The sequence below is a fragment of the Mesoplodon bidens genome, assembly GCF_964165515.1.
Source record: "Mesoplodon bidens genome assembly, chromosome: 1".
NCBI classification, from domain to species: Eukaryota; Metazoa; Chordata; class Mammalia; order Artiodactyla; family Ziphiidae; genus Mesoplodon; species Mesoplodon bidens.
The window spans coordinates 28691056-28712100 of record NC_138176.1 but is presented as its reverse complement, the minus strand read 5'-3'; the positions used below and the strand labels follow the sequence as shown (position 1 = coordinate 28712100).

The 21045-nt window shown below is 53.3% G+C and overlaps 1 protein-coding gene across 1 annotated transcript; it reads left to right on the top strand.

The window, feature by feature from the left end:
• The first annotated feature begins 445 nt into the window (after window positions 1-445).
• On the top strand, window positions 446-7679 carry SFXN3 (sideroflexin 3). Its single transcript, XM_081228745.1, has 11 exons — window positions 446-550; window positions 1709-1872; window positions 2530-2704; window positions 3049-3143; window positions 3480-3555; window positions 3941-4026; window positions 4248-4375; window positions 4555-4604; window positions 5453-5502; window positions 5970-6017; window positions 6291-7679. Exons 2-11 carry the CDS (start codon window positions 1712-1714, stop codon window positions 6385-6387), a joined length of 966 nt encoding a protein of 321 aa, XP_081084871.1. The 5' UTR covers window positions 446-550; window positions 1709-1711; the 3' UTR covers window positions 6388-7679.
• Window positions 7680-21045: the final 13366 nt, after the last annotated feature.

Genomic DNA, 21045 nt, shown 5'->3' with positions numbered 1-21045 from the left:
CTGCGAGAGGACCTTGAGGGAACCGGGGTAGGAGACCAGGGGTCCAAGTAGGCAGAGGCCACTGCCAAGGCAGCCATTAAGTAAACAAGCCGGGCGGTAACCCGAGTCCCTCTGGGCGTACCGTCAGAGGATGCCCCTCCACGCCGCCAGCTTTCGCCCCGGGCACCTAGACCCCCGGTTGCAGAGACCGGGTGCCTCCCGAGGCCAGCCAAGGGACTGCAAGCAAATAAGGCGGCTGCTCCCCTCCTCTCTCGGGCTGGGGACGTGGCCAGAACTGATCCCTGAGCTCGGATTGGCTCTGGGAGACAGCGTAGGGCCAGGTCTCAGTGGCCCGGGCTGGGGGCGTCGCCCTTAACTGACACCCACCGCCCCCAGGCTCTGCCAATCCCTGGCCTCGCCGGGCGGATGCGCCAAGGGAGCCCCCGCCCCTTAGGCTGGCGAGCGTCACGCGTGACGTTACCCGTGATGGGTGTGAGGGCAGGGGCGGCCCGCGGAGAGGAAGGCGGGACTGAGAGCTGCCGAGGACGGGAGCCCAGGAGCCTAGGAAATCGTGAGTGCTCATTGTGCCGGGCGGGGTTCGGGGGTCAGGGGAGTAGGGGCTTGAGGGCTGGGAGTCAGAGAGGAAAGTTGCCTCTGTCCTGCGAGATTCAGCATCTTGGGCTCTAAGGCACGAGAGGAGGTTGGTTGGGGAGGGAATGTCGGGCTGAGACTCTGTATGGTCACACATTCAAGTGTCTGCAACTGATGGATATGAGCTGTGTGTGTGTGTTTAAGTAACGGTCTTTGTATGCAGGGCGTGTCCACCCTGTTTGCAGGTCTGTGTAGGGCGTGTATGCTGGTGTCTTTGTGTGTGGGTATGTGAATGTGAGTGTGTGAGAGGGGAGGGTGTGTCTGCCTGTGAGGGAGGAACTGTGGTTGGAGAGAATTAGTCATTCTGTAGGATATTGCCCAACATGGCCAGATGAATGCTTCAGGCTTTCCTCTCTGTGCTGAGTGGAGCGGTCACTCACTGAATCCTGCTCCTTTAGAGGCAGGTAGCTCAGGGAGAGGTGGATGTGTGTTTGTGCCAGCCCTGCCCAGCTAGGGAACAAGGAGAACCTTGGGCCATTCAGTGTGGGCTGAGGAAGATGGGTCTGGAGAGGGGACTGTGCATGCCCACGAGCACACCTGGCTGGCTGGCATCAGAGTCCCCTGTTTGAGATCTGGAATAGGTAAGCCCTGGAGTTGCCAATGACCCCTTGCTGTCCTCCAGTCAGGGCCTGGGGTGTGAGATGGCTTACGTCATCTTCCCAAACAGCCTTGGGGGTTTGGATGTAGGTCTCAAGGCAACTGGGGCCTAAAGCTGACATGAACGTGGATGTGTAATGCATATAATCTGCATTTTTGTGCATACAGAGCACAAGAGTAGCTGCATGGGATTAGTTGCTGCTCATGCATCAACCACACACATGTAAATCCTCACTCATGAAAATCTCTACCAGGCCAGAGTGCAAGGACATCTGTTTTCCTGGCCATGTTCTCTAGTGGCCCGGGGGGCTGGAACATTGCCTAGAAAACAGCTCCTCCCCACATCCTTACTTACCTATCTAGAGTCATCTTGAGCTCTAGAAGGATTGGCAGGGACCAGGGCAGCACCACCAAAGTCTCCCCCATGTGGAGCCCTTGGACCCCTCCTTGGAGTCCTCTGACTTTGGTCCCTGCCCTGCAGAAAATGGGTGAGTTGCCCTTAGATATCAATATCCAGGAACCTCGCTGGGACCAGAGCACTTTCCTGGGCAGAGCCCGGCACTTCTTCACTGTGACCGACCCCCGAAATCTGCTGTTGTCCGGGGCACAGCTAGAAGCTTCCCGGAACATCGTACAGAACTACAGGTGACCCCCAACCCCATTTAACCCAGGGGCTCATTCCCTGCTGTTAATACAGTACCTTTTGCACCTGTCTCCCCTAACTTGAGCGTGACCCTGTTCCACTCCTCCACCCCCTCACTCCCTTGCCCTCTCTGTTGGAATCACAGACAACTAGGGCACAGAACTTTAACTTAAAGGATTTCAGGGTGTTTGGGTTGAGGAGGTGGTGTCGATATTTGTGGGTAGGGGGCTGCTCTGTGTTTCACAAACCTTCTACAAGGACCTGTCCCACTACTGGGCCACCCTCTGCAAGGACAGAGGGGCTCAGCTGAGTCCCAAGGAAGTAGGAAGGCAGCCTCCTTGTCTCCAGGAGGAAAAACTCATGCAACACCCCAGCCATTTTTGACCCATTGGAAACCACCATTACCCAGCATTGACCTAGCATTTGGGCAGAAACAGAAGGGCACCCCTCCTAGTGTGGCTAGAAGGGAAATAGAAATAGGAGCCCTCCTTCTGGCAAGACCTGATTCTTCCCCAGAGACAAGTAGTTCCCTTGTTTTGAGATTGGGAGCCAAAGTGCCTGGTCCTCTGCCCAGACTTCCCCTGAGCTGGGTGGGCAGGGCTTGGGAGGGCAGATCTGCCCCCTAGAATTGCCTATCTCCTCCTTGCCAACCTCTGCAGGGCCGGCGTGGTGACACCAGGGCTCACCGAGGACCAGCTCTGGAGGGCCAAGTATGTGTACGACTCTGCCTTCCATCCGGACACAGGGGAGAAGGTGGTCCTGATTGGCCGCATGTCAGCCCAGGTGCCCATGAACATGACCATCACCGGCTGCATGCTCACCTTCTACAGGCAGGTCCTATCCTGTGTGTCTCCTCCCTGGGTGCCCTGTTCAAGCTACAGTGTAACTTGAGGACTAGGCACTTCCTCTCTGGGCCAGTTTGGGCAGAAAATAGTAGGTGGGTGAGAGCTTGTGTTAGAATCCCTTCCATTCCTCAGAACTCAGCCCCCGGGGTCCTCCCACCCCAGAGACAATGGGTGTGTTTGTGTAAGGAGGGTCATGCAGGGGTCACCAGAGCACGTTCTAGGGGCATCAACAGGGCCCCTCCTGAGGGTTTGGGGTTAACCTTTGGGGTTTTATTATCAGTGTCCAAGGATGTGGGACACTGTGGAAGTAAGTGTCTTTGTTCCCTCAGGAAGACCCCAACCGTGGTGTTCTGGCAGTGGGTGAATCAGTCCTTCAATGCCATCGTTAACTACTCCAACCGCAGTGGCGACGCTCCCATCACTGGGGGGTGAGAGCTTGTCCCCAGGGACTCTTCTCCCGGCCCTCCATTGCTCTCTCCTGTTCCCCTGGGCCTATGCAGCCAGTGGCTCAGCGGCCTCCTCTCAGCCTGCCCCCCACTCACTTTCCTGGCCTGACTGAGGGCCTGAGGTCTTCTTGTGTATGCTTTGGGGGACCCAATCCTCTTCAAGGGTTGGGATTGGGGCTTCCAGACAAATCTGCACTGGAGCAGGGGAGACGTTTCTCTGCAATGAGGCCACCCTCCCACGCCTCACATCCCTGAAGCAAAGAGCCACATGCTGGACTGTTTACCTCCCACCTTGTGTCCTGGCTCTTCCGTCCACAGGCAGCTGGGAACGGCTTACGTGAGTGCTACCACCGGGGCTGTGGCCACGGCCCTGGGACTCAAATCCCTCACCAAGGTAAATCCCCCCCATTCCACTGCCCTCCCCCAGTTCACACTTTATCTGCCTCCTTTTTCCCTACCACTCCTCCACCCCAACCTACAGGCTCCCCATATCTCTCCTCAGAGTTCCTTACCACCCCGTGGCCCTTAGGGTCACTAAATCAGTGGTCCCCAACCTTTTTGGCACCGGGGACCGGTTTCGTGGGAGACAGTTTTTCCACAGATGGGGGTGGGGGGATGGGTCAGGCAGTAATGCGAGCAAGGGGGAGCAGCAGATAAAGCTTCGCTCACTCACCCGCCTGCCGCTCACCTTCTGCTGTGCGGCCCAGTTCCTAACAGGTAACGGTCTGCGGCCCTGGGGTTGGGGACCCCTGCATTAAATGACATCTTTCCTCCCCCAGCATTTGCCCCCACTGGTTGGCAGATTTGTGCCCTTTGCAGCTGTGGCAGCTGCCAACTGCATCAACATCCCCCTGATGAGGCAGAGGTGAGTGGCCCCAGCTCCTGGCGTGTGCACGCCCAGGGTGCATGTAGGCACACCAGCCAGCCACACGAGCTGCTGGGCCTAGTCTCAGTCTGGTGCTGGGATCCTGGGGTGGGAGAACCAGCCTTTGAATCTAGGCTGTCTGAGGGGGCTAGCTGCCCGTGAGAGCATGGCAGGTCAGATTTGGGGCCTGTGATCTGACCCCCACCCCCTTCTCTACTCAGAGAGCTGCAGGTGGGCATCCCAGTGACCGATGAACAGGGTCAGAGGCTTGGCCACTCGGTGGCCGCAGCCAAGCAAGGAATCTTCCAGGTGGTGACATCAAGAATCTGCATGGCGATTCCTGCCATGGGTGAGGCAGGAGTGGCTCGGTGGGGCATGGGCGGCTCTAAGAGAAGGGGGTGCCATTATTCGGGGGGTTTGAGGACTCTGGGGGGAGTGGGAGGAGCTTCAAAGGGGGATCGCCCCTTCCTTAGGGTCCTGACTTTCACTCTACTAACTCCCTCCCTCCTTGCCCTGCTCTCCCCTCAGCCATTCCCCCCGTGATCATGGACACCCTGGAGAAGAAAGACTTCCTAAAGGTACGTCACTCTCACCTCTCCCGTCCTAGAAATAGTGGTGACTGGGGGCAGAAGTGACCGGTCCCCAACTTCCTCTCCAACCTGACTTGAGTCTAAGACTTGCTACCTGTTTGCCCCACCCCTGTGCTACCCCTTCCACCTTCATTAATTCATTCAGCAAGAATAAATTGAGCTGGAATGAAGGAACACTGAGGGTGCAGGAGGAGAAGGGAAGGGAAGGAAAGAAAGGGTTTCTGTCCTGAAGGAAGCTGGTGTCACTCCAGACACCTCTGACACACATAGGGATGGACTATCACAACCATGCTTGATATCATGCTCTTGCTGTCAGCTACAAAAAACATTGAGACATACACACAGGCTCACCCGCACACGAACAGGACGGAGAAGCAAGGCACAGGGACACAAGCTCTGGCTCATTTGTTGAATCATTTATTCGCAAATATTTATTGAGTGCCAACCATGTACACGGAGCAACAGACTGGTGACCTCTAAGGCTGGAGCAAATCCAGAAGGGTGTGCAGAGCAGGAGATGTGTTTGGAAAGGGACAGATTCACGCAGTGGGATGGGAGGGAGGGAGTGGAGGGTTAGAGGAGGCTTCCTGAAGGAAGTGTGGGAAGCAATTCAGAGAGGTGAAGATGGGTGGTGGGACGCTAGGGAGGGTGTCAGCAAATGGGCCTGGCTGGAGTGGAGGGTGGTGAGTCCCTGTTATGGGACTGGGGGAAAGAAAAGGGCCACATATCAGAGGCTCAAAGGCAGCGCTGATGGGATAGAGCCGTGGTGGGTGAATGTGTAGGGGTGAGGGGGTGCAGGGGACACACACCATTACATTCTCTCTCTCTCCCCACAGCGCCGCCCCTGGCTGGGGGCGCCCCTGCAGGTGGGACTGGTGGGCTTCTGGTAAGTGTGCAGGGAGTTAGCTAGAATGTGTGGGAGTGTCCTTTCTGTGGTGGATGTGGGTGGGTCTTATTGCTTTTAAGATGTTTAAATACATCATTCATTCATACATTCAACTGGTAGGGGTATTGGACACCTGTAGGGCATACTGTGTGTGTTAGGAGTGATCTCTGTTCTTGAAGGTCAAGAATCTAGTCGAAGGGGTTCTACATCCACCACGGAAACCACGGAAATATACCTTTTGGTACCAGCCCAGAGTTTCACGCACATTTAATTCCCAATTCTGTCACTGGCTGTGGCGCTCTGGGTCACTGCTCTGGAGGCTCTTTCCTCAGCCAGAACATAATGTCATCATTGGCTTTAATCAATCTCCACCCCTAGAGGCTGTCTTCAGAGATGGGGTGGGGTGCCGGGAGGGAACATTCTTAGATCAGAGCTTCACAAACCTTTCCAACACTCTTCTCCCTCAGCCTGGTATTTGCCACCCCCCTGTGCTGTGCCCTGTTCCCCCAGAGAAGGTAAGTGTTGCCCCCAGCCAAGGCTGGGGGCTTCAGACAGGTCTCCACATCTCTGGGAGCAGCTGATTTAGGTTCCTTCAGTGTGTTCCAGGAGGAGGCCTGGCAGGAATTCAGCTTATTCTGGGGGTGGGGGAATGACAGTGATCTGGGCCTCTGGCAGTTGAAGGAGAAGATTCAGCAACCTGGGAGGAAGAGGGGTGGTGATCGGGGGGCACCCAGCTGAGGGGGGTGGGCTCAGGGGACATTCAGCCTGCCTGCGCTGTTCTGTTGCAGCTCCATACACGTGAGGAGGCTGGAGCCGGAGCTGAGAGCTCAGATCCATGAGCAAAACCCCAGTATCGAAGTGGTTTACTATAACAAGGGGCTTTGAGGGGGCGTCAGCCCCTGGCCTCCTCTCTCACCTCCTTGGGCTGCTGCTTTAGTGGAGCCTTGCCGACACTGCCACTTTTCCATCTGCCTGGTACTGGGCGGAGGCCTGGTGTGGGAGCAGCCATTGAGACCAGCAATCCGTTAGACTGGGAGAGGTGCCCCCGTAGCCTTTTTCTCTCCTCTGATTTCAAAGAGCAGGGTCACATGATCCCTTTCTTCTGCGCTAGTGTGTCTACATATGTACATATGTGATACGTGTGTGTACAGGCTGTCCTGGGATGTCCTCATGTCTGGCTTCCCTTCTTGGCCTCCTGTCACCTGCCAGCTGGCCAGGCTACAGGACTTTCTCACCTAAACAGTTCCACCAGCCAAGTCATTCCTGATAGAACCTTGCCCCTTCTGGACACAGGAGGAGACCCAGGATCTCAGGACAGAGACTGAGGGACACTAGCAGGCTAAACTGGGCTGAATCCTTCAGATTTCTGCTTCCTGGCTCCCGAAGCTGACTCAGGAACTGGGCTGGCAGAGGACGACATGGCAGGATAAGGGAGGCAGGGGGCTTATCGCATTCCCCACATCCTGGAACGGGTCATTTCCTCTCCTCTCCTCTGCTAGAACAAAGGAGTGTCAGTGTCCTGTACTGCTCTTGTCATCTCCCCATCTCCCCCACACTGTAGTACGGGCATCTTTAGGCACAATCCTAGGAGTTCTTGGGCCGCAAGACATCATAACCTTAAGTCTAAAGTTACAATCCCAACCCCCTCCCCTAACCAAAAAGCCACGAAGGCAGAGCAAGCATTCCTGTTTAAGAGCCCCCACTGCACCCTCTTACGGAGGGACACAGCGTGGGAACGGTGCTTAAACTTCACAGGTGTCTGAGTGGCTGTAACTAGGACACCTCAAGGGCAACTAGGCCCTGAGCGTAGGATCTCAAGACAGGGGATTTTGTGTTCCACTGATCTTGCTGGACGTTCAGCAGGATCCTGATCTTAGTTCCTTCTCTTCTTGAGGCTTTTTGGCCCTGCTCCCCCACACCCCCACCTCCAAGAGGAGGAAGGGCCCAGCAGTCAACGGCTGGTCCAAAGGGGAGGTGGACTTGGGGATGGAATATGTGCTGGTGAATTCACGGAGTGCAGAGCTGGACCATGACTCCAACTCCTGTGACCTCTGGCTGAAGTGGGGTGAAGGCCCCAGTGTGATCCTCTAAGAGCACTTTCCTGCTCCCCCAACCAACCGCCACCAGTAATAAAAGCTATGGTGCCACTGTTACTCAATAAACCGAAAATCTGTCTACTTCTTGATCTTCACTCAATTCCATGTCCTGAGTGCCCAGGAAGAGCTTCCTGCCCGCGGCCTTCCCTTCTCTCCCTACGAAGTTCAGTTCTTAGTCTCTTCCCTCCCCTTCTGTAGGGAGCCTCAGCCCCCAGCAGAGGGAGCTCTGAGATTAGAAAATCAGTCCTCCATCAGCACCCTGGGTACTAAAGTAGGAGGGATGTGGGTAGATGCCTCCACCTTCTATTCCCTCAGCAGATGGAGTGCTGGCTTCATTTCCTTCTTTTCTGGCTGGGGACAGGGGCGGGGGATGCGGGTTTGCTGATCACACACCTACAAACCAACTCAGGCTCTGGGCTTCTTGGTTCCCTTCAGGCATTTGGCATGGGGTGGTGGCCTCTGGGAGAGGAAGGCTAGAGGGCTAAGGACTGCCTGGCTCCATGAGACAAGTTGCTAGGGCACAAGCACACCTCTGCACCCCTACACACTCTCATTGATGCAACACTGGAACACGCCTGGTCGGGACCGTTTGCTAGTTAACACCCCTCCCCCCGTCCCAGGGCCCTCTACTCCCTCCCTGCACCTTTTTTTTTCTGGGAAAAATAAGGCCCAAAGTCCTGTTCATGCCTATGTACAGCTGGTGAGAGCTACTATTAAACAGCGTATAGTTGTCTTTTTTTTTTGGCCCTGCGGCTTGCGGGATCTTAGTTCCCTGACCGGGGATTGAACCCGCGCCCTCTGCCCTCAGCAGTGAAAGTGCAGAGTCGTAACCACTGGACCATCAGGGAATTACCCCAATAGTTGCCTCTCTTACCCCAAGTCTCGGCTTAGGAAGATTCAAAAGAATAAACGTGAATGAATCTATAACAAAATCCATTCCCTATTCCCTGCAGGAAATACCCCTCATCTCCCTTTTTTTCAGCCTAAAGCTCTCACACTAGGTGGTCAGGAGAAATCTTTAGAGCTGAATGGTCCCACAACAGCCTCAAGTGACCTGTTACCCTGGCCTGCACTCACTCAATCCTCTTAGGAAGTAGGAGTTTACTTGATGTGCAGTGGGGGTGACACCAGCTACGGCTTATTGAGTCCTTCCCTGTTGTGCCAGGCAGGCTTACTGAAGCCAAGTGCTTTAAGTTCATTGTCTCCTTCAATCTCCACAACCACCCCTGTGAGGCCGGACATGTTATGTCCATTCATAGCAAAGACACAGGCTTATTAAAGACATTAAGAAAGTTGCCCACAGCTACACAATTACGTGGTGGTGGAGCCAGGATTCAAGCCAAGTTGAGTGACTATGAAGCCTGTGCTATGCTTCTTCCTCACCTGCCAGCCAAACTTGAGGTCATTCTCCTACTCCCTTTGACATTCCAGGACATCTCCTCCCTGGGCCCAGTTTGTTTACAGGCCAGCAAAACTGACAGGCCCACAAGTGTACAGACCTTTTACCAAAGCCACCGAGGAGTTTCCAAGCTTGAGGGTTTTATAGCTGAAGGAGTAAAAGCAAAGATTCCCATTCTTGATTAACTATGGGACAACATTTAGATAGCCAGTTTCAATTCCATCCTGTTTTGCTGGGGAACAGCACCTCCCACCAAGCCCACCTGGAGCCCTGGGTCAAATCTTAAAGCCTCTTTCTGAAGTTACAGCTTTGGCCTTTGGCAATCCCCTTGAAAAGAGGCCTTGCACTTTTACTGGAAAATCTAGGTAAAAGAAACCCACTTGGGGAGTGAGGTGCTGGAATCTCTGTAAAACAAAATTATTAAGAACATTTAATAACAATTATCTGTGCTCTGCAGATAATACTAAACCCTGTCAGAGAGAAGGCTGGCCAGGGCACCAGTGGGCCAGTTAGAAGGAAGGCTTTCCTGCCATCTTTCATTCCTAGTTCTATACCAGCTTCTCAAAGAAAAAATGGTTGGTTTAAGCTAACTTCACAGGTTCTCTAGGGGCAAATCCTAGCCAGGCATGTTTTCCAGACTGCCTCCACATGCTTGGAATTTTCCTCGGAAGTCAGCATTTGGGTAGAGATAGCACTTTTCTCACAGTTAAATAATTGGCCCCATTCTTGGGCCTCCTCTCTTCCTCCCAGTGCTCAGACTCCAGGAACCTTCTCTGGGAACCTGCATCTGCATCCTTGGCCTTCCTCCCCAGCCTTCTTCCTCTCTCCTGGCCTACGTTCTAAGGGAAAAAATGGCTTGGACCTGGAGGCCTGGCTTACCCTGGCCATAGGGAGGGGACCAGGTGGCCATATCCTGCCCTTTTCCTTGGTCACTGGGGCTAATGAGGCCGGCATCTTAAGGACAGGTGGTTTGGGCCAGCTTTAGCTCAGGCCCTGTGGACTCATGCCAGTCAGACTATCCTAGTTCCGCCCTGGCTGGTGTCCTAAGAGCCAAAACCAAGTCCCATTTCCTCCCCGTCAAGCTTGTCAGTCTCAAGCCAGCCCCGCCCCTGGGCCTGTTAGTCATAGGTGAGCCACTCCCCTCGTGGGGGACATAGCCAGTCAGAAGCAGAGTCCCGCCCCTGCTTGGCTCCTGTCAGTCAAAATTCGGCTGGCTCCGCCTCCTTCCCGTTTCCCGGGCAATGACTTAAGCGCCGCAGGCCGGGGGTACGATTCACCTCGCCTACCTGATCCTGGAACCTACGTCAAAGATCCGCTTCCTTGATGACCTCAGTCCTGAACCGTTAAATCCGCCAAATCCCCTCCCTACTTTCCAGTTTCGAAATCCAAGAGCATCCCAGGGCCCGCCCTTTGACTTCCCGCCTAGAAATCCGCGAGGTTATTGAAGAATCACGCGAGGCCCCTCCTGGGTCCCAAGCCCCGATTTTTTCCAGTGGCCTGCGAGGCTGTTGGCCCTGCCTCTTGTGCCTGCCGTGGTCTCTCCGTCTCTCCACCCTTGTATCCTACAGTTCACTGAACTCCGCTAAGTGTGCCTCTGTGCCTGGCGCTGAGTAGAAATGGGCTGTTGGGTGAAGAGGGCCTTCCCATCTGCAGGGACACAGCCCCGTGCAGGGCAGGCATTAAGGCACCTCTCTCGGTCCCCTCTTCCTCAGTCTCCCCGCACGTTGCAATGATCTCAGGTCCTGATGCCGGGCAACCTTTTGCTAGGAATTGTGGAGGAACCTCGAACCAGCTGGATCAGTGTCCAAAAGACAGCTTCTGGGGCTGCTCCCTTCTCTTTTCTTTTATACACATCTTTTTCCTGACTGGCAGTCCCAGCCCAGGCTGCCGGAAGGACAACAGCAGCCTCAGCTTCAGGCCACAGCCTCCTCCAGCTTTCTCCTTCCAGTCTTCTCAGACCAGCGACATTTGGCAACTGAATAACGATCAGGAGAAGGGGGGAGGAGCGCGGAATAATTTAGGCTACCTACACAACTCTGTCCTCCTCCCCTCCCCATACCTCCAGTAGGAAAATAACCCTGTGCCTCTAACAAGCAATACACAGCTCCTTCAGGGTAAAGTGTTTGCTTATGGAGCAAGAGTTTGCTATTTTAATCTATAAATTAACCACCCGTGCTATTTTATGACTGAAGACCTCCCCTCCCCTATCACCAGCAAATCCTCAATTGACAACTTTTATTTCCCATAAGGAGCACCACTGGTTTGGGTTATAATTGAAGTTATTTGTGGAAAGCAACAGAGAATGATTGTGGCTAGCTTCAGTAAATGGAGGGGTGTGTTGGAAGGATTCTGCCGTAGCTCTCAGAATCAGACATGGAGCTAACCAACCAGGCCTTGGAAAGGGCAAGATGCTGGGCAGTTCTGGAGGCCTCAGCAATGGGAGTATATGGACACTGCCATGAAGGTAACAGCTTCAACCAGCTTCAGTCTCTCCGTTCAAGTTTGAAAAATTGGTACAGCTTAGATCAGTTGTCTGCCCCTAGGAGGTGGCCAGAGGTCAGGGTCAAGTTGAAAAGACACTACACATCATTACTTCAGGTCCACCTCTGTGGTTGGGGCTGTTCTCAAAGAAGGGCAGTTGTGAGCTAGGACTTAAGTTTCGTTTTGTTTTTTATAATTACTGCTCTTCATTTATTTATTTATTTGTTTATTTATTTATTATTTTTTTTAACATCCTTATTGGAGTATAATTGCTTTACAATAGTGTGTTAGTTTCTGCTGTATAACAAAGTGAATCAGCTATATGTATACATGTATCCCCGTATCCCCTCCCTCTTGCATCTCCCTCCCTCCCACCCTCCCTATCCCACCCCTCTAGGTGGTCACAAAGCACCGAGCCGATCTCCCTGTGCTATGCGGCTGCTTCCCACTAGCTATCGGTTTTACATTTGGTAGTGTATATATGTCCATGCCACTCTCTCACTTTGGCTGGGACTTAACTTGATTGGTATTTGCTACAACGTATATTCCTATTGATCCTATACAAATGATTCTCTCCATTTTAAATGAAAAACCTGAGGCCAGGCAGCATTTTATTGTGATATTCACTTTTTAAAAAAATTTATTTATTTTTGGCTGCATTGGGTCCTCGTTGCTGCGCGCGGGCCACTCTTCGTTGCACTGCAGGGCTCTAGGCGTTTGGGCTTCACCAGTTGTGGCACGCAGGCTCAGCAGCTGTGGCCCACAGGCTCCAGAGCGCAGGCTCAGCAGTTGTGGCGCATGGGCTCAACTGCTCCGTGGCATGTGGGATCTTCCCGGACCAGGGCTCGAACCCATGTCCCCCGCACTGGCAAGCGGACTCCCAGGGAAGTCCAATATTCGCTTTTTATTGTGATGAAAAACTCATAACATAAAAACCATCTTAACTATGTTTAAGTTCAGTAGTGTTAAGTATATTCACATTGTTGTGGAGCTGATCTTCATAACTTTTTCATCTTGCACGTCTGAAACTCTCTACCCATTAAGCAACTACTCATATCTTCACTTTTATATGCCAACAGCACCTATAATAGTGCCCGAACCACAGCAGGTACACAATACATGTTTCCTGAATAAATGAATGTGGAATCCAGAAGTGCCCTAAACCCCACTCATATGTTGGTCCTAGGTTAGTTTACTAACCGAGTGGTTCTCAATCTGTTTTACTCCTCAACAAACCTAAAAGATATGACATATTCACAACAGAAACAATGGCTCACAGCTTTAGTGATTTTCAGCCCCGAGGATGGGGAGCATGTCCTCCCAAGGAGGCATGTCAGAATCTTGGGGGTAGTGTGGCTTGAAAAGTCCCCGAGGCAAAATGAAGCTTGTCCCTAGAGATGTCCCTACATATGATAGCCAGCAAGAGAAGGAGCTCAGCTCTCCCTCTTCTGTGTCTCCCTAGGAGTCCTAAATGCAGGGACGTGAGGGAGAAAGTATCTAACATGTAATCAGAGCCACTGTCTCCAACTGTGCTGTCTATCTGCTTCCTTGCACATGTCAATGTGTTCTCCTTCTGTCAGTTCCCTGGGGTGCTGACCTGCCCTCCACCTCTGCCACTTCTTGGGGAGGGCACCGAGCTGCCATCATTTAAGGCATGCTGGAAAGGAGACACCTTCACCTCATTCTTGTCCAGTTCCTATAGAGTAGTCCCACTCAGAGTTGCTGGTCTCTGGTGATATAGTTTCATTGTCATGACCTCCTTTCCAGGTCACCAAGGTACAGTGGGGTGGAAGGTGGTGCTGGGTAACAGTGATGTAAGACTAACACCTGAACCCCCAGGCTGTCAGACTCCCCTCCTTATATCTGACCACTGAGTTGTGGATAAGATTCAAGTTCTTTTCCTGTGGCCAAATCAGATGACCTCTGTTCAGTCATCCCAACCTTTCCAAGACCACTAAGGAGGCTTGTTGCTTAAAGAAAACAGGTAGATTCCCTAAGTCTGTGGTTTCCAAACTGTATACTGAGGCACCCCAGGGTGCCACAATAAACTCATAGGACTGCCAGACATTTAAAGTTTTTGAGGGAAATCCAGCAATACTCGACATTTGCTAGACACTGCACAAACTACTAGCTTGAGGTAGTTCACAGTTTCAAAATTAGTTTGTGCTGTATCACTTTCAATGATGTCTTTGCAAAACTGTGTTTTTGATGGTTGCTGTGACAAACAGCAAGAATTACACAGAAGTCAGTGTAGAACAGGAACTGGTGGCAGTATCCAAGCTGATTCCATGTTCTGAGAAGTTATGCAGAGCCCAACAGACACACATTCCATTCATTAGTAATCGAACTTAAGAATAATGTAAAAAGTATTCTTTTTTCTTCCAATTTATGTGTGTTCATTTTTCAAATGGCTACAAAGGAGTTAGGATGTAAATATTTATTAAATTGTTTGGACTTAAGTACTTTTTTTTTTTTTTTTTGGCCGTGTTGGGTCTTCGTTGCTGCGCACAGGCTTTCTCTAGTCGCAGTGAGCGGGGGCTGCTCTTTGTTGTGGTGTGAGGGCTTCTCATTGCCGTGGCTTCCCTTGCTGCGGAGCACGGGCTCTAGGCGCACGGGCTTCAGTAGTTGTGACACGCGGGCTCAGTAGTTGTGGCTCACAGGCTCTAGAGCACAGGCTCAGTAGTTGTGGCACACGGGTTTAGTTGCTCCGCGGCATGTGGGATCTTCCCGGACCAGGGCTCGAACCCGCGTCCCCTGAATTGGCAGGCGGATTCTCAACCACTGAGCCACCAGGGAAGCCCTAGACCTAAGTATTTAAAGGGAATTGTTAGATATTTCTTTTGGCCTAGGGTACTGTGAAAAAATCACTGAAAAACTAAGGGCTCCATGAATGTAGAAAAATTGGGAACCCCTGCCCTAAATGAATGAAGGAAGAAATGAAGGAATGAGGGAATATCACTGGTTTGCATTTGGGTCTCAGACCTGCCCCCTCTGTAAGCTCAGCAAGTACTGTGCCTCTGTAGGAAACTTTCTCTTATTAAATTCTCAATAATTGCTTCTGGGGAGCTCTAATCTTGTTTCAGTGATACAGGTGTTCACAATGTGATCAGAGGGTGGTAGAGCATCCCTAGGGACTGGGGATGGTGGTGGTAACTTGGAAGTCAGAGCCACGGTGACCTGGTCAGCTCAGAAGATCAGAAGCAAAGGAGAGAATGGAGGCTGAGGACAGTGGGGCGCCGCCTTGACCGGCTCTGCTCTGCACCTTCAGCTGGGTTTCACCAGGTAGCCCAGCCTCCTTGGTAAAAATCTCCAGAGACCTGCCCCACATACGCCCCCTGGAGGCCACACTGGGTCTGCTGGACAAATGGACGCGCTATCTCTCGGTCCCCGGAAATCTGAGGTCTTTGATCCGCCCCCATCCCCGGGGAGGGAGGGGGTGGGTGCCGCTGGGCCCCCCATGCAGGTCTATGCTTCTCTCTACTTCCCCGCCTGCATCCTCAGGTGACTGGTGGGCGCCTTCCCGGCGCGAAGACTGCAGAACCGGCGGGTCCCTAGCGCCCCTGCTCATATATTAAAGATGCGGAGGCGCCGGGACTGCAGTGCCACAAACATGAAGACAAATTTTTAATCCCGAGCAAGAAGATGCCGGGAGATGGTGGGCACGGGTGAAAAGTGAATTAGGTTTTTATTATGTGTTTTATTATGCTGTAATTGAACAGGATTAGGTGAGAATACAATATATTTCTGATGCGGCTGGAGCGGGGAGCGGGCGGGAAAGAGGCTGACAGCGAGCGAGAGACGGCGAATCCCGTAGAGAAGCCGGGGCTCCACGGCGCGGCGGGCCCCAGGGGAGGGCTGAGGAGCGGCTGTGTGGGCGACCCCCTCCCAACCCCGCTTCCCCGGGCAGTTTGGACCTGGATGGGGGTGGGGGTGAGGAGGGCTGCCTTGGGAGGATTGGGTTAGCGACAGGTCCCGCTAGCACATGCTGGAGGAGGGGACGGGCTTGAGAGTTGGAGGACTGGGAGCTCACAGACCCGCCCCAGAAGGGAAGGTGGGTCACAGAGGGGGAAGGGGCGCAAATATGAACAGACGAGGCGCTCTGGAGCCATGCGGTCACGGATGCCCGCGAATTCACACTTGCTCCTAACATCTACCCCCTGCTCACGTAGGGCACAGGCCTCGTAGGTCAGCAAACATCGGAGCACCCACTTTGTGCCCGGCCCTTGCTTACGGCAGGGAGACTCGGGCTTTCAGACCCTCCACGTCCCCGTGTATCCCACCCAACTCCTGTCACCTCTGAAAAGATCCCTATCTACGCAGGTCTAACCCAGCACCTTCCCCCGAGCCCTGCGCCCCCAGGAGGCCTCTTCAGATAAAGGGCGCCCAGGTGAGCCCCGGAGCTGGGCTTTCGGGCGGGAATGGGCGACCCGTCCTCTCACCCCCGGAAACGCCTCCCTCCCCGAGCTCCCTCTCGGTCCGCCGCAGCCCCGGCAGCTTCATTAAGGGCCGCCGCCGGCTCCGCGTCTCACCTGCTGCAGCAACCCCTTGCTCCGCCAGGGACCCGCTCCTGGCGGTGATGAAGAGGCCCATTAGCCGCTTCTACCTTTAGGGCCGCTCTCCCCACCTCCCAATTAGGACATTAGAAACCGTCAACCAAGATTAATAGTTGCCCGGCTCCGGGTCAGGGAGATGAGCCCAGATAGGCTGCAGCGCCGCTCGCTCCGCGCCGGGCCAACCTTGCGCGGGCCGGGCGCACCACCCGCCGCCGCCATCCCGCTTTCCACCTCCTTTTCCGCCCCCAGGGGTCCCTGAGGCTATCGGGTGAGTCCCACAGTTGGGTCGGGAGTGTCAGAGACCGGAATTCTAGGCCCTGCTCTGTCTCCGACCTGGGCTTGCTCTGAGGCTAGGCGAGTAGGGGAGGCAGGTGCACCCCCTTCAGGGGTCTCCCCCACCTCCCCCAGGGCTTGACTGAAGGATTTCTGACCTTAAATGATGGACTGACCTTTGCTTTCTCGGAGAGGCTTCCTTGACCCCCTCTCCCCCAAGTCACTTCCTTTTCTTATTCTTGCTCATTTCCCCGTGTCACAGTTTTCAGTATATGTACCATATGTGTGCTTTTACCTTTATCTGTGTGATTATATTATTGTCTGCCTCTCCCACTGGACTGGGGGCTCCAGGGGGAAGGGACCATCGCTTTGCTCACCATGGGCTCTGGAGCACCTTCAGTAACTGTGTGTTGAATGGATGAGTGGGCAACAGGCTTGTTCCCTGTGTTTTTTATTGAAATATCTGTTTCCTGCGTAAACTCCCCCACCACCTTCTTAAGCACCCTCACAGCACCTGCACTCTTTCTTCTAATTCGTATTATAATTGTAACTTATTTCTGTTATTATCAGTTTGATGTTTTCTCTCCCTTGAGGTCATAGCTCCCGGAGGGCAGGCAGGAGCTGGGCACACAGCTGCCTGCCAGCTGGGAGCTCAGCACTTAGTCGGTCAGATTATGGTGCCTGAGGACTCAAGAGCTTTAGAGCTCTTCCAACTCCATTCTTTTGAGGATTCCGTGGCCTAGAGAGGCAAAGTGACTTGCCTGAGGTCACACAACCAACTAGAAGCAGAGCCAGGATGAAAACAACTCTTCTCTCCAACACACTGTGATTTTTCTCCAAAGGTCACATCATCTGGGATCCTGAGGAAGCCCTTTCTGAATTCTGAGGTTTCTAAGCGTTGAGGAATCTGTGGGGTGGTCCCAGGTGTCTCTTCCTTGGCGATGGTGGTCACCCAGAACTAAGCCTTTCCCCCTCCCTGCAGGAGTTTGGGCCCCAGATGCACCCAACGCTCTGTGTCAACAGGGGCAAATTCTTTCCATTAAGTCTTGACTCTAGTTTCTCTTCCTTGGATGTAAAACTAGGGGAGTCTCCTCTCTCCAGGCCTGGAGAGTTGTGAACTGTCTCTGATCTTCCTCTCCCATCCCCACACCTACTCCTCACCCCTCAGCTCCAGGGGAGAAATGACTTGGGAGCAGAAAATGAAGGCAACTACAGAGGAAGTACTAAGACGAGAGAGTGGGGGCCTGAGTTCTTCCTCCACCTCGTCACACCCCTCGTGTCACCTCTCTAGAACACACATACGCTAGGGGGGGAAGGGCGGGACTGGGTTTGGGGATGGAGACCAGATCGATACTTCACTAGGTTTTGAAGACCGCAGGCTTTCACCTTGCAGATAATGGGGTGAGCGGCGGTAAACTCTCACCGACAGAAAGGGCTCCCCCCGGCCTTAATGAGATAATCAATACTTGTTCTCGGCTTAATTTCCATCTAATTGCTCTTTAACGACGCCGGATAATGGGCCGCCTCCTGCGAGCAGAGAGCTGGCTGGGAATCCGACCCGCCTCGGACTCCCGCCCCTCCTCCCGCGGGCGAGGTGCCCTCGCGCAGGTGGGATGGGGGCGCACCCCGCTCCCCTGGCGGGGCTGGAGCTCCCTCCGTCTGCCTCCTTGCCCGGCGCTGCCGCCTGCCTGCGGCGTTCTCGGCCCTCGCAGGGGGCGCTCCGCGCCTTCGATGCGGGACCCCAGCCAAGCCGCCGGGGTCAGGGCTCCGGGCCAACCATCTGACTGGGCCGCGAAACCGCTCGGTGCCCTCACCCCCTGACGGCGCCTCATCCTCCCTGCTACCCGCCAGGCCAGGCACGTTGCGGCCCAGCCCCCAGGCCGAGCCGAGGCGCCTCTGGACGCGACCTTTCCTCCCTTACCTTCCTACCTCCACGCATTGCACGTGGCCGTGGTCCGGAGGCCTTGGGTAAATTGCTGTGTGTCTGCATCTAAGGAGGGCTCCGATGCTATTTTTCCCTGTGAGGTAGCTGGCTGCCTCCTGCAGAGGAGCCTCGCTGGTCACCACAGGCCAACCACGCAAGCAAGGAGGGGAGAGGGACAAGAATGAGGAAGGCTGGGGCGGGACCCCTAGGCCTTATGGCTCAGGGGCTCACGCTGCCCCCCCAGCTCAGAGAGCCACCTCATTTCCAGTCACCATCCCCTCCACCCCACCTATAGGCAGGAAGATTCCTGCCAACTCTAGCTGTTCAGGTATCAGCTGTAACGCCTGTCGCCTCCCACCCGCCTGTCTCAGCACCAGGAGGCGCTGGAGGTTCTCCCCAAGGCCTCTAACGGGGGACTGACCTGCCTCCCACCTGCCACCTCCCCAGAAGCCCCAGCTCATCTCTGTTGTCTTCTCTTGATGCCAGCTCTGAAGCACTTTGGCCTCAGATGCCCAGATGCTGTGACCAACGAGGTTCCCCACCACCTCCCCACCTCCTGATCTGCCATCTGGGTACACACTCACCTGCATTTCTACAGCTTGGCTCCTGAATATAGGGTGTTTAAATTATAAAACACCAGCTGCAGTTCTGGCTCCAGCTGCACTGGAGTTAGGCTGACAAAGATACAGCGATATCGTCAGGATAACGAACGTGATGGTTAGAATCGGGCCTTGGATGTCGGCAGCCCCAGGTTCAAGTCTTGGCTCTGTTGTTTACTGGTCAGTGTGACAGTGGGCAAATTTACCTACAAGTCCGAACCTCAGTTTTCTCATTTAAAAAATAAGGTTAATAATACTACCTTTGTAAGTTTGAAATAAGCTGATGTATGTAAATTGCTTGCCACAGTGCCTGGCACACTGGAAACATTTGATAAGGGGTAGCTATTGTTTTTGTATGTTAGAGCTGAAGGAACCATCTAGTTCAAGGATCATAAACTCAAAGGCCACATGGGCCAGCAAGAATCTTTCTTATAAATTTATTTATTTATTTATTTTTGGCTGCGTTGGGTCTTCGTTGCTGTGCGCTGTGCGCGGGCTTTCTCTAGTTGCGGCGAGCTGGGCTACTCTTTGTTTCAGTGTGTGGGCTTCTCATTGGGTGGCTTCTCTTGTTGTGGAGCAGGGGCTCTAGGTGCTGGGGCCTCAGTAGTTGTGGAAGGTGGGCTCAGTAGTTGTGGCTTGTGGGCTCTAGAGCACAGGCTCAATACTTGTGGTGCACAGGCTTTGTTGCTCCGTGGCATGTGGGATCTTCCCGGACCAGGGCTCGAACCTGTGTCCCCTGCATTGGCAGGCAGATTCTTAACCACTGTGCCACCAGGGAATCCCGGCCGGCAGGACTCTTATGTGAGGGAAGTAAGCCTGGTTGGGACTGCGGTGAGCTGGAGAGGGCCAGCCCTGCCTGAAACAGCAGCCAATGCTCATCTTCAATGGTTGCAGGGTGGACTAGATTCCCTGGGTTTTCTTTTTTTTTTTTTTTTTCCCAAAAAAATCTGGCAGCACTAAGAGCTTAGATATTAGCTCCAACTTTTCTCACTTCCTTATCTCAGCACTGGGAGCAGCTGGCCTTAGGCCTCTCTGAACATCCTGGCCTAATGACTCCGGCCCCTAAATTCTGGATTTTTATATAAAATTTCTCATTATTTAAATATTGGCAATTAAGGAAAAAAAACCCCACTGTGCCAAATACAACATGTTTGAAGGCTGAATTCATCCTCGTTTCTCAGAACAAACTGAAGTTCAGATGGGTCACAGCTGCTGGCAAAGCTGACTGGAAGCCTGGATTCTATGTTAAAATAAGAACTTCTCGGAGGCCCTTCCTAGACCGTGGGGCGTTTTAAGCTGCCTCCCACTGCAGCTACCGCCTGCTTTGCAGACAGCACCCGACAGCTGGGCCAGTGTTAGCACTTGACAGTTCCCAAAGCACAAGACTGATATACGGCAGCCTTTGCTCTTGTGATAAATCCAAATTCTTTAAAAATGTTGTAGGGCTTCCCTGGTGTCCCAGTGGTTGAGAATCTGCCTGCCAATGCAGGGGACACAGGTTCGAGCCCTGGTCTGGGAGGATCCCACATGCCGCAGAGCAACTAGGCCCGTGCGCCACAACTACTGAGCCTGCGCGTCTGGAGCTTGTGCTCTGCAACAAGAGAGGCCGTGACAGTGAGAGGCCCGCGCACCACGATGAAGAGTGGCCCCCGCTCGCCGCAACTAGAGAAAAGCCCACGCACAGAAACGAAGACTCAACACAGTCAAACTTAATTAATTAATTAATTAATTAATTTAAAAAAAAACCCCAATGTTGTAGAGGGCAGTGTGACAGAAGTCAAGTCCCAGGACCCCAGAGATTTCAGTCCCTTAACTTAAAGCGCCATATTTTTACACAATTCTTGAGCTCAATTTCTGTGTGATTCTACTCAACAAATTCCCCACTGGGGTGTCCCCCAGTCAGGGGACAGAACCAGCAGGAGGCTTGCCAGGCATAGTTCACCTGATCGTCATCTTTTGGTACCTCTCTCCCTGTATCTTACTCCTGGGGAAAATGGTGGAAAATACACAAAGGAATTGGGGATTTGTGAGGCTGTGCATATCGACATGTAAGGTTTGTGGACTTTTTTTTTTAAGGTTTATGGACTCAATAACATGCTCAAAGGTTTGTGCTGAGCCTCATGTTTCTTCTTTCTAGCCCATGTTCTTCCTAACACGTTTGTTCTGATAGTACCAAATTGCCCATACTGAACAGAGATGGCAGTTGTTCTCTGCTCAG